This window comes from Branchiostoma lanceolatum, chromosome 12 (assembly GCF_035083965.1).
Source record: "Branchiostoma lanceolatum isolate klBraLanc5 chromosome 12, klBraLanc5.hap2, whole genome shotgun sequence".
NCBI lineage: Eukaryota > Metazoa > Chordata > Leptocardii > Amphioxiformes > Branchiostomatidae > Branchiostoma > Branchiostoma lanceolatum.
In genome coordinates this window covers 9974868-10001113 of record NC_089733.1, presented here as the reverse complement: position 1 = coordinate 10001113, position 26246 = coordinate 9974868, and the positions used below count along the sequence as shown (strand labels likewise).

Below are 26246 nucleotides of genomic sequence, written 5' to 3'. Positions count from 1 at the left end.
CAGCAATGTCATGCTTACCGGTCTGTGACGACAGTCAGTGGTAGTAGGCTCACACTTAGGAACGCCGAGATCCAGCTGAAATATTGAAGAGTCGTCTGGGAGAAATCTTGGCAGCATCACAGGAACACTGGTCGAGGTCCAGACCTAGGTTTTTCTCGTCACGTCAAGCCTTTCCCCCTGATGGTTAGCCAATAAGTTACCCGAATAGACGACAAGAGAACCAACAGACATGCTTAAAGGGTTGAAAGACTGTTGGACGTCGCGGCTGGTTGGATTCTGCGCTGTATTTCAAGGACTGTTTGGTAAGTAAAAGCCGATCCTATTTTTAAGGATTTCATTTTCAAATGAAGGGCTTTCATTGTTTAACTAAAACTGGTTTAATGATATCCGTACGTTAGGAAGGTTAGCGACCAGCCCTACTTTAGGTTTCTTTGCAGTAGTGAATTTTGGCAAGGGATCCATGGTTTCTTTTTTGTTACGTTTGTTGATAAAAGAAAATTTATTGTACCAGTTCATTATCTACATCATCGATTGGATTGTGACAAAAAAGATGCCCTTGGTACTGGCAAGATTATATCTTTTGCCACATGGGCTAACGACTACTTCAAGCATCGTGTTTTCTTGCTAGAAAAATTCACCCAATGCACCATCTGTGTTTCGTACAAATTTCCATTTATTTGATGACTACGAAATAAAATTCTGTATGAAATTGAGTAAAAGACAATTGAAATTTGTTGTTCATCGATTTCAATACTTTCAACACCTGCGCTTAATCTTCCCGGAGGTGCTTAAAAATTCATCACCAAAATGTAATCATATTTTATGACTATTAAGAATCAGCGAGGATTGTAGATAGATCTTTTAACATGCAAAAAGAAGAATAAATGTCCCTTGGTCGCCGCAGAGTCCGGATAGCGAGGCTTACAGAGCTTGTCCTGGATATTGGATTCTCTCCATTCTTCATCGCAGCTCAATTTTGCCCAGCTTTCAGCGAGAAATAAATATCTGCCGTAAAACTGAAGTATGGAAACATTGTGTTCTGAATTACAACCGGTGTCTCTCCGCGCCGATTCAGGGGGCACGGAAGCCGGAAGCCCTTGGACATGCAACTACAAATCTTTTCATTCTGCCAGCAATATTGGACTTGCCGTCAATATGTGACACGCCATTGACTTTCGGCATATCTATCTCGCGTCTTGCGTTGGACTAGAAAGAGGGGGATGTATATTACGAGCATATCGAATCGCACTAGTAAGTGTTTCAAGGATACGATCTTAACAAGGTTGGTCAAATAGAATGCTAATTTGCATATCAAAGTTTGCATCACATTTGCATATATTGGTGCGAATCTACACACACACTTAAACATAACCAACTAGAAAATTCGTATTTATTTTGTGCCAGAGAATTTAGAAGGCAGGTCGCGTAAGCCAGATTCTAAATTCCTGAGCCAAAAAAAGAGTATTATCAGAAACCATCGAGAACCACGTCGTTCGGTAAAGTACTCGTTAAAGCCAGTTCCATTAGTTCTTACCACAATTGTCGAGTAAAGCTCACTGCCATTTACCAAAAGAGTCCTAGTACTGCATCACATGATCTTGGTAAAACCGTTCTTACGTCAGCCAGGACTTAAGGAGGTCTTGTTATCAACGAACATCTGCGTTTTTCCTGGAGGAGCCGCAGGGCATTGGCATTCTCTTCAGGAAAGAAACTCTCGGTTTTTGTGTTCATGCCAAAGTAATGATGTAGCAAGCAATATGCAACTTCCTTCAACTGACCGCGAATCTCACGAATAATTGCATAACTATACCTGTGGCTTTATTTTATCGGATTGATTGGTTTCTGGAACCCAAAAGGTAATTTATGGTATTTCTAGGAAATCCTCTACATATAGGAAATGTTTGAAATGGCTATTCTAAGCAGCGTTTGGTAAAATATCCACCTCGGACCGATTACCCGTCATCTGTAGGCTGGTGAACACAACAGTATTTTGCCGCAGGGGATGGCAACATGCTGCTGCATGTATAGATTGCCTCTGGCATCAAGTGCCGTATCGTCAATTTGCGATGAGTAATGTATTTCCTGTAAAATGCACTCTCTTGGTATGATTACAACGTCACAGTTGACATATCCTAGAAAGATGGATCATACTGTCAGCATGCAAAATATCACCCGCACGAGCAAGAACAAAGGAGGCATACTTCAACAAAAATGGAACGCACATTTCATGCCATTACGAAATACCAAAGAACCACCCTGAAATGAGAGTTCATTACGATACGGTACAAACTAACACTGAGTCCATGTTCGTTCAATACACACGATACCGATCTCCATACATTACCAGAAAATGGAAATGAAGACCGTGGAATGGATCCTTTATAAATTACTCCGCCTTCCTACGGTCAATGTGTTCTGTGTCTGCCAGCTACAAAACAGATTGAGCGAGGCTGATAAACTTACATTAAGCCCGTGCGCTGAAATGAACATCAGAGGGAAATGTGCAGATAATCAATCAATTCCCTCACTACTCATCAATCAACCGCCATATAAGGGGACAAGGGGTGAAGAATGGTCACCGTGAAACCGACAAGGCTGCTCCCGGAAATCAGATGAATTTCGTTCGACCTGTTCGTAACTGTCAAAGTACTACCAACGCGCACCGCGAGAGGCAAATGATATCGGTCCCCCCGGACATGTGTGCGCAGTAGCCGGGCACTTGAGCTTTGCATGAAAGACGATATTTGCATTTAGAGAAGTGTAAGACGAGAGAGGAGCAGTCTCTGAGAAAAAAGTCATTAATCACTGCAAAAAAGGAACACTCACGGCAACGAAGGGTGGTATCAGATTCGCCTGGGTCGTTTTCTGAGCCGACAGAATACAAGCCTGAATGCCACTAAGCTAGTGAGGGGCACGTTTTAAATTAAGAGCGATGTAGGATTCTTCCTATCGGCACAGCCTAATCACACGGGTCAGTGTTGCACGGCAGAGGGTACCTAAGTATTCTTAGAAGTGAGTCTTATCGTGCAACACCTGTTTTTGCCATCAGCGGCTGTTGTTACTCACTGATCTATTTCTCGACCCTGTAGTCAATCATGTCTCAACTGCTGTAAGGATACTTGTCTCCCAAGCCTGCAAGTAAGCGCGTTTTATGTTGAAAGATCTGCAGTAAGACATGCATCCATCTTTTTCTTTTCATTGTAACACTGAGAAGAGTTAGACCTCCGTTGCCTGTTGCTTTGCAGCACACACTTAACACTAGAGGCTGCAATCGCTGGATGACCACAGAGCGACCAATATTTGACAAATCGCTCAATGTTTATCATAGATAAAGAGCAATTTTAAAACGTTTTGTTGTTTTTTGAATCACACTTTTACATCATGTTCCAATTATGAAATCAAGGGTTACACAAATCCAATTTTGGTCGCTGTACGGTTACGTTGTTCTAGTGTAAATGATCTGATCTAAGTCATAGCATCGTATCTAATCTAACAATCAGGTAATTTTGCTGGCATAAAAGTCAAAAGAACGTCATATGACATTGATACTAATGAAAACAGTCCGTAGTATTCCACGATAACATATTGCATACGTGCACTGTATGGATCAAAATGTTATTAAACCACATGTGTTGAGTTATATATGCCATTGCCCTGAAGTGTTTGCAGGATTGACATTCTGGTACCAATAAATTAACTTACGAATATTGCATACCATAGCTAAGTGGATTACATGAGGAGGCGCAACACATGATAACGATTGGATCGCCCGAGGCAAACAATACATATGGGGATAGGGGCACAGTGCACAAAACAGTCATACCGATATGCAGTCATCTGAACAACTTAACAAGATGGAGGAGTGTTAGTGATAAGCTATTTTACTTTATGTAGTTGTCACTTGACTTGCCTGGTCCAAGTATTCCAAGTTACTCTCGAAACAATAGGACGTTAAAACTCCAGATATGTATTAAATTTCAGTTAATTCTTATGAGTAGCCCTCTCTTGTATCAACTAATGACTAGTAACGAATCATTATATCACCGCTTATAATGTGACCCTATTGCGCACTACATGATCAAGAACAATCAAAGCAATATAGGACAGGGTTATAGCATTGAAAACTTTATCAGTAAGTTGCAAACAATGAAGTTCCCGAAGTCCTTCTACCGTGTGGTCATCTATAATGAAAACTGGCAGGTAGGATTGAAGAAATCCCCGAAGCGGCGTCAAACAATTTACGTTGTTGATTACTCGGAGGGTTTCATTGTCACGCATGTTAGTAATTACGGAAAGACCGACTCGGGTTCCTCCTCAATCAATAAATGCTTCCCAACGACCCACTATTGCAACTGGAGAAAAGACGACCAGCTCAAGTTTTGCCGTGACACGAGCAACTTTAGCATAATTATTGTTGTGATCTGGTGAATAGCAGTGCCTACAAAAAAATGACAATATTTTGTTCAAATACTGTTGGGGAATGGGCATGTTTGTATTTACCTTCATTTCATTCACAACGCTTCAAATAAAAGTTTGTTTTTTTAAAACGTGATTTGTGTGTGTAATTTTGGTCTTAAGAATTTATTACATTCCATTCTGCTACTTTCTGTTGCTTTCTATAGGATCAGGATATTTGCGATCGTGTCGCAACGTAGGTGAAGTTAGTCACCTCGATCAGCAGCGGTAGAATATAATTAAGAGAATTTCAAAGATCTTAGTAATTTTCACCGCGGTATCTGACATCATTAAGAGTTACTGGAAGCTACCTGTTCCGGGAACATGCAAGATGTCAGCAGCTGTAGAATAAAATGAAGAGAATGTCAAAGATGTTAGTGATTTTCACCGCTGTATCTGACATCATTGACAGTTACTTTAAGCCAAGCGTGCCCTATCTGTTCCGGGAACATGCAAAATGTCATCAGTTGTAGAATAGAATGAAGAGAACTGTAAAGATCTTAGTAATTTTCACCGCGGTATCTGACATCATTGGGAGTTACTGGAAGCTCAGCGAGCTATCTGCTCCGGAAACATGCAAGATGTCAGCGTCACCATACTCCTAAATTGGACTTGCCTCGTTGGTCAGTGTCCAATAATCTGCTCCCGTGGGTAGAAAGGTGACATATTTGATGCCGTAAAGTCCCATTCCCCGAATGCAATTTTGTAACCCACGAGCCGGCAATGGGACCACGTCCGGGAAAACGTAATTGAAAGCAATGCGAGCGTGGCCAATTTTAGAAACATGTCAGCAAAAATCGATAACTACTGCTTCCCATCTTTGCTTCGATACATCACGAGATATGGCCGGTTCCTCGTTGTTTTCATGTACCTTGACTGCTCCTAGGGTCCTCCTGTATTCAGTTTAATTACCATGAAGATGGGCATAAGGTGTTTTAAGATCTAGGCGATGTCTTGGACGTGATGGGGATACAAAAGTGACTACTGGTTTCAATCGGTGTTCCTTTACGGTCGTCTTTAAGTGCTAGCTCGTCACCAAGGAATACTTACAAACCTCCCAATCCCTAACAGACTATGAATCCTTTAGTTTATTAAACATATTTTGAACAAGATATCAAATACAATAATATCTTACGGGTTATTGTGCGACGGATTCAAACTAGCACGCCGCACGCAGGGTTTTGTTAGTGCTTATCCTTGTAGTCATAGCGTGAACGCACTCTTAGGATATAGTAGCTGATGCGATGAAATCCATCGGTGTTGCTCTCCAGTCATCTAACCCTTAAGCTGCCAGGTTTTTTAGCCAAGTAAAAATCAAAAATGTTTGACCCCTGACCTCCCTCACGAAACCCGCGAAACACCCGGCGGCGCTAACTCCCCGGCTTCGCGCGCTACACGCACGCAAAGCTGTTTTGTTCTGGGGAATACCCTATCCCGGTTATAACCGGGTCCAGCACACAAGGCATATTTCTGTATCCCTAATTAAGTCGGGACTGGCAACTTAAGTGCTAGCCCGTCACCAAGGAATAGTCACAAAGGTCCCAATCCCTTACACACCATGAACCCTTCTTTACTTTACTTCCTTAGAAATATTGGCAACAATCGTCATGTATATTTTGCAGGTTATTGATACAGATACAAACCAGCACGCCGCACGTAGAATTTTGTTATTGATTATCTTTGTAGCTATAGCATGATGGCGATAGCTCCTGGCCGGCATATATCGCACCCCACTTTGAGAAAATGAAGCATCGCGAAAACAACGTTGTAAAGTCTGCTAAAACGTTCTTAGTTAAGTTAAAATCCTTCCCGCACCAGATGGTGCATAGGGTGGCGCCTGCCTCCGTTTCAGTATCCCTTGGGCCACGCAACTTTGTGCAATCACTACAGCAGGGGGTTAGTCCACTGGCAGTGGTGTAACTTTAACTACCATACTCTTTCCCAAACGCTGAGTGCTTAGTGGAGAAAACAGTATGTACCATTTTCTAAAGAATTTGGTGGATGGAACTCACGACCTACCGTTTGCAAGGCGAACAGTCTACCCACTAGGCCATCGCGCACCGGTTAAAACGCTGGCGCCGGTGTTCATCATTCACTGATTAACTAGTCTAACGGCAGAATTAATTCTTAATTTTCAGACTTATCTCAGCGCTAATCCAACGAAAGTACACCTTAAGATATATAGAAGGGTTCGACTTAAGGGAGGAGGATGAAATGAGTGATCTCATACGTGTTATAAGAGATTCCCACATCTTGCTACCACACTTATCCTCGGTCAAAAGGGATCTCATTAGAAGTGAAATATTGCTGAGAAAATTCAATTATCAGTCTTCGAATCGTAGAGGGTACGCTGCCAAGTGGAAAGAGGGAATGAGAAATGGGTCGTCGTACCTCTAACCATGGCACGCAGCTTTAAGATAATAAGAAATTGCAACATTTCAACTACGGAAGGAATGGGATCTCTTGTGACCCATGATGTAAAACTCAGACGTAGACATGTATCCAAAATATCTTCCATTTGTCAAATGAATAAAAGTGACACTTTCTAAGTTTACTTATAGAATCTCTGGGGGCGTCCTACTTTTTCAAAGACAAATAAAAGAAACTAATATCTCAAGAAAGTCTTAGCATGGCTTGCAGTAATTACTAGTGGTTAGAAAATATTCTTATGTTACTATTGCAGCAACATGATACCAAGGACTGCCATGTTGGACCGCGTCTTGATATAACAATATGACGACAGATATCAACTAATTCTGTAAGAAGTAAAGTACATTTGTTTTCACAGAAATCTCCTAAATTTCCTAAAGCTTTCTACATCTCAACTGTCAACGATGAACTTTTTTCTTGCTATGGTCATTCAATCCTTTAATCTTTCAAAAAGTTTGACAAAACAATCTCCAATTGTTGGAAGAAAGAGAGTAGGGTCGTGTGGCGTAACGGCAGGGCTTTCGGCCCAAAACCCAGTGGCCCCGGGTTCGAATCCCCTGACTCCACCGATGTTGTGCCATTGGGAAAGGCACTTAACACGGCTTTTCTCACCCCACCCAGGTGTACAAATGGGTATATTGTTCTCGTATACGTGGCACCGTTTAAAAAAGCTATGAAAAACTTGAGTGTAGTGCCACGTCCTTTTTTGTCCATTAAAAAAGCAAAGTAAAAGGATAAACTTCAAAAAGCCTTACAAGAAATACATTTAGAATGCTATTTCAACTTTAATTTATTTACGTTTCATTCTTCTCGTTTGACATCGTTTTGCTTTATTTGCAATTAACCCTTGAGCATGAATTTGAAATAAAGTTAGTATCGTATTACAAATGGAAATTGCCGTTTTTCTAATTAACGTTTTGCTGCAGAATATATGAAGTAATCAGTTTTGAAAGGAAACAAGACGAATTTCTGGAGCTAAATGACTCTGACCTTAACCCAAAGGTCAGCATCAGAGAAATGGTTAGAGAAGAAACGCTGATGTAGAAACCGTGACCTTTCTAATACATACAATTGATCTCTGCCCAAGCCGAAAGGTCATTTCGTCCCAGGATAGCCTTAAGGGGGGATTACACAGTACTTAATGAACGTACATGGCCCCGGGAATCTAAGCTAGTTCTCCATTATCTTTTGATCTCATCGATTCATGCTCTCTTACAGTGGGGTGCTCTTTGTTTATACTCTCAACAAATCTATCCATGTCTTCTATTTCACCACAATTTTGCCAATTAGATACATGGTATTGGATACACTTGCAAACGTGTTCTTTAAGATAGCACACCACTATGTTGAATGTGCCATTTTTTCTACCTGGTGTAAAGAAGACCTTGGTACTTTATTTCAAAAGACTGATGCGCCACTTAGGGCCACAAAACTTGGCCTCCTTCGTCTTATAGGGAGCGCTTGCTGACCAACGTGAACGTTAAAGTTTTATTACTAACATTATAAGTTGCAATGAAAACTTGAAGCCACCCGCATTGACTACAACTAGAAACTAACGCCTTTACTTGGGTAAATATTGAGATATAGTTTGGGAGGTTGGTTGTAAAGTAAGATATATTGATTGCTTGAAGCAATAGCTGTACTTGCCTTTCACCGATTGTATTTTTGGTTTGATACCATCCTCATGGTCGCATATTTATGGTTTGTGGTTTTCCGATCGGCACTGAACCGGTCTTTGGGAGGATTCACACAAAAACACATAAAGAAGCCCCACCCCTAACCGATTTCCCATACATCTTCTTTGCAGTCATGCGGACATACGTCGGGTCGCGACCCCTTTCTGCAGAGGGACTATGTCTCTGACAAGTGCGATTGCTTTCAAAGGCCAAATCCTTCTTCGATAATCCAATCGTAAAATTGAGCAACTTACTTGAAAGCCAAATTGGCTAACCGGCAAAACGCAGTGATACGCCGGGGTCCTGGGAAGAGCTGCCCATTGATTGAGGTGATCTAGGGCCTGATAGAATTCTCGTGGGCACTTTTAAGGCTATTATCTGATGCCCAAAAAGTGCCTTGCTGTGGATTTGTGTGCAGATAAAGGGGCGTTATAGGTTTTCCATCAGGCGAGAAGGTTACGACTGAAGATAGCAGGCAATACTGACGCTTTAATATGGACCAGTTTGGCGTGTATTTGTCGGCCAAGAGAACGGTTGTGAAGGCAGAGACATGTTTGCATTTAAAAGCTCCTCAATACACAACAAAGGCATCTGAGTGGATAAAACATAGAACGTACAAAATACATTAGAGCAAATATCAAAGAGTTCCCAACTTTGCATAGAAGTGAGTAGTTTTACTTATGACCAGATCACAACCGAATGATATGGACGTTATTTTGTCGACTTCTAGGATAAATGCCACTGTAATGATATCACTTTCTAAATCAGAGAGCCCGATATATTCCTATCCTCGGCAGTTACAATGCTTAGTCAACTCAAACCAACTATCTTGGCATGTGATTTTCATTTCTTCATCGCTGCACCTTGGGTAAAATCACCTTTGTGACTCGACCTTGCAGTTGACGTGTAAAATATTAAATCATTTATTACTGTAGTTCAAAGGTGGTGAGCATATCAATTGCAAAAGGCAGTGACTTTAAGTCATCTTGTTTTCGTCTTAGCCTATCTAATCAGATCACGAGACACTCAAAGAGGCCTTAGATATTTTGACGCCACCTTAATCTTTGATTTGCACAATTCCTCAGCAGGTGATAATCCTCCTGAAGCCACACCTGATCAAGTAAATAGAATATGAAAAATTCCTCCAAAAGTCTGAAGCAGAGTTAGGGACGTCATAAAGTGAGTTGACACCGTTTCTCTGAAATTGGGTGCCATCGATCCAATTGCAATCTAAACGTTTGAATTACGTGTGCCGCATATTCAGAGGTGAAGCTCGTGTCGTTAAAGGACAAGACCTTTCCGCTATCTCCCATCTAGCCTGACAACATCATCGAGGAAACGCCATCTCTCATATGAAGCAGACAGAGTGGATTGAGCAGTCTGCTATTTCAGTCTTTCTGACGCCTGATACCAACGTGCAATCTATCAGCCGGTAAGCTTGGATGGTGATGATGTTAACAATGGTGTGACACATTCATACAAAGCAGGATGCTGCATGCGACAGCTTGTGGACAAGAATTGCAACATCAGGACCAATAGTAGTATGGCACCAATCAATCAATCAATCAATCAATCAATCAATCAATCAATTAAAAAAACGCAGGTATCAAGTGTTCATATGGCAACGGCATCATATGGTAATCCAAATGTTTTTACAAAGCAGGATGCTTCATGAAATAGCTTGTGGACAAGGATTGCAACGGCAGGACTTATAGTAGTATTGCATCAATCAATCAATCAATCAATCAATCAATCAAACAAAAAAACGCAGGTATCAAGTGCCGATATGGCAACTACATCATGACAATGCATATATTTTTTTTAAAGCAGGATGCTTCATTCGACAATTTGTGGACAAGGATTGCAGCAGCGAGCAATTTGAACAACAGGACTAATGGTAGCATTGTATCAATCAATCAATCAATCAATCAATCAATCACTTAATCAACCAATCAATTTTTGGCTAATATGGCAATAGCATCACATGGCAATACAAATGGTCACATTCCATTCAATGTTCCCCTTTTGCAGGGGTGATGCTAATGTTAGCATCTTGCAATAGTTCACCACCGCTGTGTTTTGTACCTTTCAAGATTATCTACAAAAATTTCTTTCTTTCTTTATCATGGGAAATATAAACAGTTATTTTGATCTTTAGATGAACATGGGAGGCTTTCTCTGAGATTGATTGTCCGTCCGTTACGTAATCTACTTATGAATAGATAATAGATGATCTATGCTACATACATTGTGCTGATAACCATAGATGATTAGTGAGAAAATTTCACAACGTTAGGATCAAGACGAAATCTCCCGTGGCAAGATGAGTCTACCATTCGGTGTTCCAAATTCATCAATGTATGATACATTAGACCGTTCGCGCGTACAAATGTATTCATTCACCTTGACTGCTCAGACTGGGGTTTTCCCTACTATAAGATCATATCGACCATTGCTATTTTTGGTGAACTTTTCAATCCCCAAAAGATACAGCAATGTCATATTACTTGTGTGTACAACGTGCAGATTGTAGTATATGTGACCTCATCGCAAAACTCAATTTGTAGTAATCTAGCAAGTCAAATGGAATGCTTAGTTCTTCCGTGTGTGTCTTATGTCCACTTGTCTTTCTCTGATAGCTTCGGCGATTGCCCAAAACGACATCGGACTTACGGCTTCTAACCGAGTGAATGCGGTCAAAGGTCAGCCGGCCACCTTGTCTGCCTCTTACGTCAGCAGCCGGCGCTTGGTGACCCTCATGTGGGGCAAGGTTGACGGCGAACCTGGTGGGAAGGAAACTACTGTCTACATGTACTCACCAGGTCTGGGGCTGCAGTACGCACTGGGACCGCTAGAGGGACGGGCCGAACTAGTCGGGAAGGCGTCGCTAAAGATCAGGGAAATCGAACTGTCTGACGAAGGAGCATATTCCGTCTCTGTTGTTTTGGACAAGCTGGGAGAAGAGAGAAAATACGTTCACTTAAATGTGATGGGTAAGTACACTATGTGAATATTAAAAATCACCATCATTTGACAGTATTATAACGGATGAAACACATTTTCACACACTTCATAAAAACACCCAACTTTCCAAAAAATCAATATACAATAAGACAGATGTTAGAAACTGGGCAGATAACCGTTTATGATGTTTTACCACATGAAAAGGTTACCAAGATAAGGTATCAGGAGTTTAAAAAAAAGACAAATTGTTCAATACATCATCCTACACTATCCATAGAGCCACATCTATCGCCAATCCAAGCTTGGTAGATTAATCATCCGAGGAGAAAGTCTCAACGGATTTTTTTTCAACGGATGCATAGCTAGACCCCACATCCATCAAGGAAAGCTTGAATATTAATACATACATGACTTATTCAATGGCGCTTGTCGCAATTATGTTTTTACAAAAAGCCCGTGCACTTATCTTGGCCTTGTTCATTAGAGGAGTCAAGTTCTAGACAGTGTAATGGAGCATTTTCCAGACAAGATATGATTTGGCACCAACTGTCTGAAACTCTAATGGTGTTAAGCAACTTGACTTGAAATATGACTTTGTGTTGAAAACTTCAGTGATATCTGATGGGACTTGGCTATGCATAGAATTAAATCATGTGGAACTGTCAGAGCAGAGTGCTAGCTCTCTATAGCTCTTTGAAGTATTCATATTCATTGAGGCTATATTGTTGTTTGTTTGCATTGCATTTCCGATAAGCCACGTGCACGTCGTGGCGTAAAACACCAGATTTGTACTGAACAGTATAAGCTGCATATTCGGATTTATTTGATCCACTCACGCCGAGTGCGGTGGATTCTATAACGTGCTTGAGGTGTGTCTCTCCTCAGACGCGGGGCTTCCATTTAATGTCTTATCCAAGGGACGTTTCTGTCCGAATCTAGGTACTCATTTACACCTGGTTCGAGCGATGAAACTGGTATAAAGTGCCTTTCTCAAGGGCATAGCATTGGGAACTGCCATGGATTCAAACACAGTACCTCAAGGTTCCGAGTCAACAACCCTAACCACAATGCCACCGTACCACCTTCAATGTCATTGAAGTAAAGAAGTATTTCCTTTTACCCCCATGGGGAAATCATATACGCTTGGGAGGAAATACGGCAGCAACCGTGTATCACGACGTCGCAATTTCATTTAGGTAATTTCTCTTTATCATTTAATGAAATTCACCACTTTACCCATGAGAAACGATGGGAGCTAAATTGCAGTCTTCCGGAATGACTTAGGCGTGGCCACCCCGGCCCAGCAGGCGACAGGAGAGAGCGAAGACATTCATCTCTTTCAAGGTTAAAGACGTGATTGTGTGACCCTCGATCGCTCAACATATTAAGTACCGGAGAAGAGCACGCCAATAAAACATCAACGGGAGCAAAGTTAATGTTAGGTATGACTAAGACAAACGGCCACAACGGCTTGAATATTGCCCTATTCAGACGTAAACCTGTGTAAGTTGCATGATTTTGGACTGCGAAAATCTCAATGGTTTTCTCGATCTCGTCAATGACAATAGCTAGAAAAGCGACCATGTGGGTCGTATCAGAAGATGACAGTGTAGAAAGCATCTTCATTATGATATTACATTTGATTTCTGGTGCAGTGACGGGGAAGGTTATGAAAATAACAACTTTTAATGAATTTTTTGACATTGTCATTTCTTAGCTCAGTCATAATTATATAATTCAATTCATCTGCGAGAACGAAATGAAAATCACAAGAGCAATGATCGTGACCGTCTTGCCCGTAGGGAACTTATGGATTCTTTGATGCACCAAAAATTGCTTAGGAAAATTAAAGGCATCAAGCTATTAATTCATGTGCAGTGCGTTATAGGTCATGTACTGTCGCAAAAGTTTATGAACAAGCACTACCACTTCAAGTGAATGCAACTTTTAAGTTTGACTAACGAACTTCAGTGCTTGTTCGAAAGAAAGGTTTTCAACTCCATACTGGTAGCTTTCAATCAGAAAAGACAATTACATGAGATGGCATCAAATAGTAATCGATTTAAGGAGCCCATTTCTGAATGCAGTTTCCGATTGCTTATTTTGTTACTCCCAATTAGCGCACTACGGGATGGGCAGTCATTTCGGACAGTAGAGACCAATCTATAAAGATGGGCAATCACTGGGCAGCTCCAAAGTAAAGGGGCTATGGGTGTATAATCCCCCCCCCCCCGCTGAATATGAGTGTAAAAACTGTTTATAAAAGGAAACTATATATGTGTGGAGTTGTCCGTATTGGCAGGCCCAAAAAAGTGAATGAACCCCAATTGCCTTATTTCCAACTACAGCAAACGTACATCCTGAAAGCAGAAGCAAAAAAATGTCCCTAAATCTCCAGAGAAATTATCATAATAAGCATGATTTCCATTTTCATACGTCTTCCTACCCGAGTTGTCAACACCACGGGAGCCGTCACCGTTGCTTGGTCGTAATTCAATCGTCAGGAAGCCAAACCTTCAGCAAAGACAAGCTAAGATGATTATAGCGCCCGAGTGAGTCCTTTGAGGCGGCAGGGGAAACGTAAAGCCCCGCGTTAATTTTATTACGTCTGATGATCAAGACCATGGCTACAACGACTAGGAACAATTGAATCAGCGCTTGTACCACAGGGACGCTTTCAACAAATATGTCTATCCTCATTAATCCCCGATGAGTCCCGATATTCCAGAGAACGAGGCAAATTTCCTCTTAGAAAGTTTCACATTGAGCCATTCTGTTCATCCACAGCTTCATGACTCACCATTCACCAAGCGTTTAAAAGTTTCATGTTTGCAGTTTCAATAATTAACCATGATTGCGCAAACGATACGGGTATATACCGGATGTTTGCCCGGGATCCTTAATGAAGCAAAATCGCATGCACTATTAGAGTCCTCGCTTGATTGACCTCCAATGCAAACCTGATTGTCTTTGGATAATCCCCGTCACGATTGCCCCGGGTAGGGTCTGGTCACCAATCACAACCATTCTTGCACAGTGTGTGTTCCATGGCGGTTCTCGAGAACTTGTTTTCCGAGCATGTAACGGTGCTATGACGGACGCAACGAGTATGGTGTCCCGAAGGTTGCTTTTGGTTGCTACCTTGAGTTTACTGCACCCGTGTCCTGCTGTTAAAGGTACCAATCTTTGTTTTAAGCATTCCTTTGAAAGGAGCTTCGACGAGGTTGTTTGGTTGCAAGGTTTAGAGTTCGTACTGGTAGTTTGTGCATTGAATATTCCTTATAGATAGGCATATCATGAAATGATCTTCCTTGAGTTATCAAATACTAACTTTTTTTTTTAAACAAATTTGCTGCAGTTTCTTTAGACACTCGAAAATGTTTCTTTTAGGGCGGCCATCATATCATACTGGCATAAAAAATTTATTTATCTAAGGATCTATCAAAGGCACAAGTCATATTGGCCAGGTTCCTTCATCCATAATTTCGTATTGAGATTAATTTTCCGTATATTATATTGATCATAACTTTATCACATCCAGAGTTGCTTTCACATGCTGGTCAAAACTATTTGTGAACGTTCATTCTCCAAGTTGACATTGTCTGATATTTTCCCTCATGTGTTAACAGTGCCACCCAGGGTCACCGTAGGTCCTGCTAACCCCTACGTGGTGGAATGGTCGCAAAACGTCACACTGTCATGCACCACTAAGGACGCAAAACCGCCCATCAAGGCTCTCTACTGGGAGAAAGATGGCGAACGGATACAGCCCCCAAACCGGGACAGCGGCAAGTACGTCAATGGGAACATGAACGCGCCTTTCCTTCTTGTACGCAATGTTTCAAAGGAAGAAGCAGGCAACTACGCATGCGTCGTGGATCACGTGACTGGTAAACACCGATCAGCACTCACCCTGAAAGTGCTATGTGAGTACCTCTCTTTTTCTCATCGATTCGTGCAAACGGTATATCATACCAGTAAAGCTTAAGATGAATAAGCTAATATCAAAGAAAAAGAACGGCAACGACCATTGTCGATTATAACAACACTGACGCTGGCATTTTCAATTTCTAACCACCCACCCGCAAAAAAAAAAATGGAACTGCATTCATTCGGGTGCGCGATAAACCATAGACAATGACTGATGAGTATTTGACATTTAAAATGATACCATCATCTTTGTAGATGTGACTATGTGATTCAAATTCACTATCTTAATGTAAATCTTCTTCATTAATAGTAATAACTTCAAATTGATATTATGATAATAGGGAAGAATAAGGAGGCTGATGTAAATTTATATTTCAGTTCGCTCTTAAGTTTTGAGGGCCAATTACAATTCAAGACAACTTTTAAGATGTGCCTATCGAATTTTTTTTGGTAAACGAAGCAACACTCATTGCAATTCGAAAATATATAAATGGATAGCATTTATAGGAGTAGTGGGACTTTACGGGCGGCGTAAAACTACAAACTGAAGTTTGTACTCTTTAAGGTGCCTTCATAGGCCATTCATGTCACTGCTTATGACTTGTTAGAGACTAAGATTGATACTACCGTTTGTTATGCATATACATCAGAGGATAAAATACTTCAGAGCTTTCAAGTTTAAAAACCCCATCAACTATGTCCTGTACCTAGTCGACACTTTTGGGAATAAAATTTTCTTACTGTAACCTTCTTTTTTCAATTTCCTTAAGTCTTTTACGCCATGTTGTGGGCAGTCATCATCCTTCTGGTACAAGTAATGCAGACAAGGTCAGAGAGAAGGTCGCGTGTTAATGTAGAAATAACTAACACACGTAGGAGTGATAAAAGAAAGTTGACTTCTACCACTAAATCAGGCCCACGTCTAATTCCTGAGGCTTTCTAAGTTTCCCGTGGGGACTGTTAGTTCAATCTGCTGACATTTTCCCACTGGCGTCGTGGCGCCAGACTTCTGAAAAGGAAAGCCAATTTCCGACATGCCGTCGTTAAGAAACATTGAAGGATACCGACGTCCTTATTGTTACAAGGACTTACAGTAGTAAACAGCAATGCATGTTGGGAAACAAAATGGCGTCTGGTGGTTTCTGAACCAATCTGACCTGTATCTTCCAAATGTCACTATCGGTATAAAAATACTGATTTAAAATGTAGCGGTGACGCAGCTGTTGCTTTGATCCTCACTCATTTCCTTTTTTCTACCAGCCCCAAAAGACATCACACACCAGGCTTTTGTGACAAGACGACACCCTCATGAAACAATGGCTGCGATTGGCGGTCCCATGGGGACCGGATCAAAGACCAATGTTTCACAGTAGAGTAATCCAATCGTTACGTTATGATCTGTTCAAAGGGAACGTGTTTTGATGTGATTGTATCGTAGGGGGACGCTCCCCCACGGGTATACTGTTTTATGTACGTATAAAAATCAATACTTGAGTTTCTGCTTCAGAAGATGAAAGTCGTCGGTTGCCCATATGTTTATTCTAGCGTATGAGACGGAGAATGTATGAATGATATACAAGCGGGTTCACTATAGGTTATTGGATCACACTCATTATGCATGGCAGATAAAGTTGTAATATTGAACATCGATATGTATGGATGTTTGTGGTATAGGAGACATAACAATGACTCAACAATTGACAAAGCAACGATTTCAACATTGCCAAAGACATTGCCACTGACTTACTTGACTTACTAACTTATGTCGACATTACCAAAGAAATTTACAGATGTATATTTTACAAATGCGCGGGTATATGGAGTGGTATGGACAAAAGTCATGGGTAGAAATTTTTTGTGAGAGACAGACAGGTTTTAATTGTGCTGTCTGGTATAGGAATATGTCGGCTATGAGACTGTATGAATTGGGAAGCCTTTTTTCAGTTAGTGTATAAATGTGCGTCATCAAGCAAGTAACTTCAGCTTTTGGGAGTGAGCCAGGTGCAGTTCAGTTGATCTCCGCAAAGCGCCTTTTCAAAGACGGCGTAAGAGCCGACACGCAGACATTTTTAATTCTCAACTCATGAAAAAATCCTTTTTTTTTTGTATTTCAAATTTGCTCTAGTGTGTTCTACCCTAACTTTCACCACGTCGTAGACAGCCACAATGTGGTCCTCAACTACAGAAATCCTTAATGGATTTAAACTGTGTTCTACTACTTTATTCAATACTGTTACAGCTTTTACAGAGAACCTGTATATAAACCTATAAAATTGTTTTCCCAGATCCTGCCATCATAACCAACATCACTAAACAAGTCGCGACTGACGTCATCAGCCTGCACTGCTTTGCCGACGGGAATCCCAAACCGGAAATCATGTGGACCAAGGCCGGAAGTTTCATTCCCCTGGATTCCAAACATTTCCCCGACGACGGCATGGCCACTCACGTTCTGGCAAACGTGCGAGCCAATGACAGCGGCGTGTACATATGCACGGCACGGAACGGGTACGGTGTTGCTGAGTCCAGATCACTGAGGATCATTGTTGCAGGTATTTTTCTCACTTGGACAAATTTATCATTACTATTATTTATTTTTGTATAAAGACGAAATGTATTTGACTGACCAAATCGTTTATGATGTCCCAATAGCCATTGTCGGACCTACAGACACCGGTAAGTGAAAACGCATCGTGTACGAATTTAGTTCATTGATTCTATCTTGTCGCTTTGTGGGTTGTAAACAGCTCCCCCTGTCAACCGCTATCTTCATTACAGGACGCGATAGCTTGCGCTGCCTCTGTGCTATAGGCAGACTCCATGCGCAATGTATCTACTGTATGGGCAAATAAATCATTTACTTTCAATTATGATTCATATTTGCATCTTAAAAAGATGCTCTATTTTCTTTAGTGGTTACAGAGACTATGTCACTTATACGATTCTAAAGGCAATTGGGAAGTGTGTCGTTTAGGTCGTCTGTATGTTTGTTAAAGACAACCAAGGCAAATTCAGGGACCGAAAAATGGAAATAAAAAGAAATACTGAATATTTATTATAGTGACATTTACTAACACTGTCTAGCACATATGTGTAATAACTCCCTACTTTGAGCATTTTAAAATCGTGCAAAAACATGCCATACGATGATCCTCTTAGTTTCGCGAGCCTACAAAAAACCGGCGACGATTTTCAGTGAGCTCTCACATTACAACGAAGTCACATTGACGTCGCTATGTATTGTGATAGAGTTGTTTGAACTACTCATGGATAGAAACGACTACATAAATTGACTTTCAAAATTCGGGCCCTAATATTACTTGGGTTGCCTTTAATGATCAACAAAGGGTTGGGTAGGGGGAGGGGGGTAGGTACAATTTACACCATTTACAGTTCTACAACATTACCTCCTCCAGATGAAGTGCAGAGCCCGTGGAAAAAGACTCCCCAGATCGCTATAATCGCGGGTGTGTCGGCTGCAGCGGCCTGGGTGATCGTCTGTACCGTGCTGGTGGCGTGTAGCGTGCACCGGAGGATGAAACGAAACACGGCTACGGTTCCACGTTACGCGTTACAGCTCTCTTATCTAGAAGGAAAGAGAAAAGGGGCGAATGAACACGGTATGTAGTCCTCACCCTTAGAATAGCGTTAAGAAGCAAAATTTTGCAGTTTTGTTTGAGTCAACTATTGTTAAACCGGGCGATTTTTTTCATCTCATCATTAGCATTAGTACCAAACAATAGTTGGCATCGACTACTTTTTGAGTATGCAATAAGACCTTCACTTACATATCTTGTTTCGAAGAAAAACAACAACAAAGAAAAACGCTTCTTGGATGTAGTAGGTGATGAGCAAGCCAACTTTTTATTGACACTTGAATGTATTTTACTTGCGTTTGGGTGTGGTAGGTGTGTAACAAGCTGTAGTTCTTCATTTCTACGGAAGGCGTCGCCACTGCGAATTATATCAATGGGAACAAAGTCGTGAAATAGTTTGGTGGGAACACTACAAGAACTATTTGTAGTTTGTGCGTTTAATATTCCTAGTAGAAATACAACGAAACGAACTTCCTGGTGTTGTCAAATATTTGTTTCCAGTGTTTCTTTCCAGGGGATAAAGTCGTGAAAACACTACGCGAGTAATAGTCACGATTCACAAAGATTTTACTCTTACAGGACGGAAGTATGCGAGGGTGCTGTATGACTATGACCCGAAGGATGACGACGAACTTCAGCTGCGATCGAACGATATCATCGACATCATTCGGGGAGACAACGAGGGCTGGTGGTTCGGCTATCTGAACGGGCGATGTGGGCTGTTCCCTTCAAACTATGTGGAGCTCATCACTGTGACGGAGAGAGAAGGTATGTCAGGGAAAAAAACAACTACGGTATATGTGCAGATGTTGGCACCTTTGCGCACCAAACTAGGGTGTGACCCTGGCACACATTTGAAAGATTAGCCGAAGAGGCTAGGTGGGCGTCATTCCACCGTCATGGTAGGGATATCGTGTAAAGTGTCTTTTCCAAGGGCACAATTGTCGAATCATGGCGAGCATCGAACTCGGTACCTACTGGTCCTGAACCCAACCCTCTAATAACGCCACACCGACACTGTCAGATAGCAATAAGTGGCAGTCAGACCGACAATGGTTGAATGGTTATAATGAAAGTAACGTACTTCGTCGTTGACTGTTGATTAGAACTTGATAACAATGATGAGTTGTCTTGGACGTGTTTTTTTGTGCGTGTGCTATGCAGCTCTGAGACTCGGAGTCCCAGAGAATGGAATAACGGGCCGAAACACGGATATAAGAGCATCTCTGCAAGACAGAGCAATGAAGGTACTTTTCATTACTACCGATAGGCGTCTCTGATGTACTTTGAACTATTTCAGAAACACAATTTGGACCATACGATGAATCGTACGAGAATCTTCTGAAGACATTTACTTTCAGTTTCTTGAATTTTGCACCAGTAAGAGCGCCAAGACACATATTTAGAACAAATTACATAGGGCCAATACCGTACACCATGAATGGTTTAAATCATAAATTGCATTTGTACAATCATACGAAAGTTGTCTCCTTTTATTCCAAGGAGTACTACCGTAGCTTGCCACGTTGCCCGAAGGAGAGAATACATGCAGGGTCAGCCGATCAAACGCATGTTAACGGGGCCCGTGAGTACGAGTCTCCGCGCCGTACAGGCATCTCGAAGTGCTGATTATTCAAGATGGCGGAATATCCTCCACTTCCCCAGGCCACCGGCCACCACGAATTCTTCAAACTGATGAACAGAGAAGGAACTGATGACGTCATGACGCAGAGACCAGATGAAAGTGACGTCATTGATGACCATCCATAAAATGGAGGTAACGGATGAGGTCACGTGTCAAAGACTGGGGTCTTAAAATTAGGATCAGCTGTAGTCGCCATACTTTACGTACTAGCATCACCGACGCCAGACAGTGGCTATGAATTCCCAAGATATGGCTCAGCATGGACCTGCAGGAGGCGTCACCTGCCGATATACGTCAGTACTGCCGTTCAGAAAATGGTTGTGTTGATCTATTCATTGAATGATAGTAGTGTATAATTGGCCATGTATCTTATAAGAAATCGGCCTTGTAAAAATGGACTGTTGAACTGGAACATCGACATTTTGTTTGATATCATTGTACATCGTCGACGGGTGATTGTGTAAAATTTCTGATGTTGGAAAGAACCCACTCCTTTGGAATATCGCAGTAAGTTTTAAACATTCCGTACTTTTGGCGTAAACTACTAAGATTAAGACTAAGAAACCGGGAAACAAATTATCTGATACATAAAGGATTTGCCATGCATCAATCGCCAGATTTATAGCACAGTAGGAAAATGATACATTGTTGTCCTCGTTGGCAACGCCGTCTGTATTTGGCACCTGTATTTCTTGCTTAAATCGCCAGGTGTCTCTTATGCCTACCCTGTAACCGCCTTGTCAGTGATTGGGAGGTTGCTGGCTCAGTTGTATTGCGTTTACAAGAACATTGTTGTGGTAAAATGGGTGTATCTTAATACAGGTGTACAGCTTTGTCTGTGTTCGTCATCTTTGCTTGATTTTTTATCAAAACTTTAGGACATGTCTTTTAGGCTCGGAACAAGAATTGTATTTACTTAGCAGGAATTCCCCAAGACGGTCAACTAGGGAACTGTAGTATTTTATCTGACACAATTTTAACATGCGGTTTTTGAACAGCCACAAGTATCTAAGATCTTTTAATCTTTCTAGAAAACTGCAAAATTATGATCAGACGTCCAATACTTTTAAATCTAGCTCAGAAAAAAAAAAACATATTTCAACTACAAATGGAAAAAAATGGACAAATCTCTCCCTACCTGGTCAATCTAACCAAGATCTTACAGCTGTAGTAGTTTCACTTTTATCTTACTCAAAGCTCATAAATGCCTAAGTATTTATGTATCAAACATCTCATATAGTCAGTAAATGTATGGTAGATGTTCCTATCCATGAAAACTGGCCTAATGCCTAATATCACTTACTTGTAGCTGTATCATCCAGTAAAGGCTACAGCAACAAATGTGCCTGATGTTTTATTGGATGCATGTCGGAATGTGTTTAAATGGAGTTCATATAAGGGTCGGATCGAGTATCCTATTGCTATGTCCGCTGCTTTTATGTAACGAAAAGTAAAATTGAATTTCCACCCACTATGATGGGATTCGTACGTTTGTTTATTGTTGTTTTTTCTTATATAGCTCATAACATATCATACAATGAAATTGGTCCCGGGCATGATTGCAAAGATTTCCTTATAGGTTATAGATTTGGTTGGGACTATATAGTAAAAATGTTTTATGGAGTAAAGAGAATATTTACCTGTGTACGATAGACGTGATTCTTACGGTAATGCATACGATTATGCAAAGGATAACAATGATATTGTCGAATATGAATTATGGCAGCTTGTATGTTATATGTGGCATTTGGAAATACGCACAGCGTAAATCCCACACCGATTTAGGTGTAAGGAATACTAGTATCGTAATGAATTTTCGTTTCGAGCACCTTGCTTGTAGTGACGTTTAACATTAAAGGCCAAAGGTCACGATTACAGTCATGCGCAGAAACAGCCTTGTATATGCTTGTTAAAAGTAGCTGTAGGAGGCCTCTTTGTTGGAAATGTTGGCGTTTTTGAGCTGGAATTGACAGGTAAGGGTTGTGGCTATTTCATTTAGTTAGAAAAATAGGGTTTTAGCCATGTTTGAAGTGTCCGGTACACTTTGAAATAGGTGTAGTTTGGATGTTTTCAGTTCGTGTAGGGAGGTCAAAGGTCATCTCGCCATGTTTTGATAGAATTTAACCACTTTGCGCCGGTGAAAAATCGGCGAAACTCATTAGATCGACACTTGAGAGGTCAGACTACGCTGCCAATGTGAGTTTTCCATGATCTAAACTTCAGGTAGGTAACTTTTGACAGCCGTTTTCCTATATGCTTACAATAGGAAGTTAGGGGTCTGTGAATGGTAGACCTTGGCCTAAATGCATGGTAGCGCTGGTGTATGGCATTCGTGAATAGTTTCATCAGGAGGGTAAGTCACTGAATAGAAAATTAAAATCTTTTTTACATAAGCAATAGATTTATTCCACCGACGTTTCGGTGACCATCTGTCACCTTCTTCAAGGCAATGCTGACTGGTTCACATAGCACTACAGCACAGGTGTTGCTGCTTATACATAATGAGATGCATTCCCAAACGCAAAATATTTACATATGTACAATCACAGAGACGTCGGTGGAATAAATCTCTTGGTTGTGTAAAAAGGAGTCTTTTTATTCGGTGTATGGTATTATTTTGCAACAAAATCACAGGTCTACCGGGCATGGGACGACATTTTGGTACAAAGATAGAGGGTGCAGGTCACTCCAAACTAGCAACCGCAATAATTAAAGTCTTTCCTGGAGGGCTTTTTCTGCTTTGGAAAAAAACTTTATCTTACACCAACTATCAAGTTCATTTCTGAAGCACAAATTGTCCTTCGATCCACAAAAATAAATGCTTGAATTAACAATACATTGTTCTAGCTGGAAGTCTCTATTTCAACCGTTCTGTAACCATAAATTTACATACCTGGCGGCCTTGGCCATTTTCAAGGGTTCAGGGGAGGAGGTCAGAAGTATATACATGCATTTGGAAGATGCGCATATGTCCTTCAGTTTAGCATGTATGCATTATGAATTCGTCTTCTATATTCAATTCTATAGTTTATTTGTACCCAGGAAAGGTCTATTTGTACCCATAAAGATCTAATTCTAGAAGCTAATTCTAGCATTCTGTACCGACGTACCTTGTCTTTTTCAGCTCTCTTAAGACAAGTGGCCAAACTTGAGGCCTCGAATTGAAATGAAGGCTTTGAATTGTTCAAGCAACACCATAGATGCACCAAAAAACAGTTACTCAAACAACTGGATAAAATTTTGAAGCAGTCAGACGTTTCAGATAGCATAGACGATGTTTGCATATATATGTTATGCATCCTAAGCACTCTTACATATCGTAAAAACTTCTTCTATCTCTGAACAACGGAGAATTTACTCATAGGCACATGAATACAAATATTTTATTGACATTAGTGATAACCTTATGTTCTCTCCATTTTTGTCCTCGTGGTTTCTGCACTTTAACTCTAAAGAGAGCACAAGTTAATCGAGTTAATCTTCCTCTCCGACATACCTTTATGAATAATTCATCTACCACTTGTAGATGCAGCCTATAAAAAGAAAAAAAGAAATAAAACAATAATTTGAGCATTTCATTCAACGAAAATTCAGCAATTTGAAAGCTGTCTGTTAAACATATCATCTTATTGCTTGAGTATCTTCCGTACATAAAAATTCTCGTATGCAAATGATAATTTTAGATTTTATACAAAGTAATTATAATCTCAACAATTATGTAGATTTATTCATATTCTTATCAAAGGGTATATCAATTTGAATATATGCATATTTGCATAACGGTACGTATAGTTTTACCATGTGTGTGACTGTGTATATGCATTATCAATGTCGCCTTCAATTTGTGTGGATGGGGATGGATATATACCATCGCTCCCACACCCAGAAGGCAAGAATGGTTCATGTTCTTCCCTGTGTTACAATTAGATATCTCTTCAAGGTACCGTTGAAGGGTGGCTGATGAGTTTTGGGATGTTATTGAAAAAAAAAACCCTTTCTTAAGCTTTATAAACTTTCCTCAACCTTAATTTTCCTTTCAGGTAGTACCTTATAGCAAGGTGATGAATTATGCAAATTAGTATGACGTCATGATTACGTCATCAAGATTTATGAGGCCACGCCCATTTTTAGAAAAAAGGCTCTCCTTGGCTTGTACTTGGATGTTTATCAATATAACTTTGCAGAAATGTACATGATTGTAATACTTAAAGAATTATTCGTGTCAACGAGTACATTTTGAAATATCGATTTTGGGCGATTTTTTTTGTTTGATAACCGTACCACACTTTAATTCTTATTCTCTTTTGATATATTATGCCTGTAACATATGTAGAGAGAGCATAATTGTAAATAATTTTATAAATTCACAATTTATTTGTAAGCTTACAATACAAATCAATCAGATATCTATCCTGTATAAATATGGTGCTGTCTTAACCATTATGCAATATGTTAATACATATGTTAATCTTAAATTATGTGTTGTCTTGGTTATCAAAAACCCAAAATCAATAGTAATGCAGCATCTACCAAAGTAACATCTAATTATAACCATCAACTAGAACCACATACATACCACAAATATTTGACGACCATGTTATGGAACATTTTCGAGCGCAATACCAACACAATATTTTATCACTAGGTTGGAATTGATTCTTTAAGATGTATATGAAAGTGCCGCTGGTTTCTTTACTTGTTGACAGAAGTAATGTGCACACTTAACAACCGTGATAGTGATTAAATCATCTCGAGTTACCTTAAGAAGAAATCGTGACCGGAAATTCTATAGTGGTAGAACGCATACATGTTTACATGTCAGGACACCATAAGAGTTGGAAATAGCTATAGCTAGGGCTGTGGTTATCCATTGGGAATTTACAGCAAGAGATACCATAATGTACGTTGATACATGTGCACACAGTTCATATTCTTGTATCTACAGTATATAAATCATTCGTAAAAATGTGTCACCGGCGCTTAACGCACTGCAAATATACGAATGTTGTTGAATAAATGACCAGGAATTAATTTCCTCGTCGCTGATGGTGGTGTCTATTTCAAAATATGTTTTAAATCCTTGCGTTATTCCATCAAGGAAAGTTACATACACAATCTTATTATTAATAAGTAAAGAAATACTTACATTTGATTGATGTTAGAATATCTATTTACAAGGATGAAAATCCTTGAAAATGAATGTTCCCGGCTGTTTTAGACGGTTCTGTAGTTAATGGCATATTAATAGCACAATCTATAATGTCAGCCCATTTCATATCTTCAACGGCGCTACAAATTCGGCATTGTCTGGAACATGGAAACCGTAGGTAATATTTGCCAACCCATCCACTGCAAGCAGAAACGTACCGTCCCTAGCTTAAGATAATTCTCCTTATTAAGGTATATACAGATACAGATGAAGTGGAAGGTTTAGTTTGAGAGGATTATTCTCCACAAAATCCCAGATTTGAATCTGTTCAACGTACAGCGGTGGTTGGAGTCACGTTTCAGCCAGGCTTGGGCGTGGTCGTGTGACGCACTCGAGGCGCT

At 40.5% G+C, this 26246-nt stretch overlaps 1 protein-coding gene across 2 annotated transcripts; it reads left to right on the top strand.

The window, feature by feature from the left end:
- Nucleotides 1–21531, top strand: LOC136446092 (nectin-4-like). Of its 2 annotated transcripts, XM_066444363.1 has the most exons (8): nt 1–302; nt 11201–11554; nt 15155–15451; nt 17741–18007; nt 18872–19075; nt 19631–19819; nt 20216–20298; nt 20555–21531. In XM_066444363.1, the coding sequence occupies exons 1-8, from the start codon at nt 230–232 to the stop codon at nt 20678–20680; spliced, it is 1593 nt and encodes a 530-aa protein (XP_066300460.1). In that variant the 5' UTR covers nt 1–229; the 3' UTR covers nt 20681–21531. The 2 variants fall into 2 exon arrangements, with proteins under 2 accessions (XP_066300460.1, XP_066300461.1); XM_066444364.1 differs by lacking the exons at nt 1–302; nt 11201–11554 and adding an exon at nt 14295–14701.
- Nucleotides 21532–26246: the final 4715 nt, after the last annotated feature.

Coding starts and splice junctions, on each gene's coding strand:
- LOC136446092 (XM_066444363.1), top strand. CDS start 230: ATGCTTAAAGGGTTGAAAGACTGTTGGACGTCGCGGCTGGTTGGATTC. Junction 303..11,200: donor TGTATTTCAAGGACTGTTTG/GTAAGTAAAAGC, acceptor TTTCTCTGATAG/CTTCGGCGATTGCCCAAAAC. Junction 20,299..20,554: donor TGCAAGACAGAGCAATGAAG/GTACTTTTCATT, acceptor TTTTATTCCAAG/GAGTACTACCGTAGCTTGCC.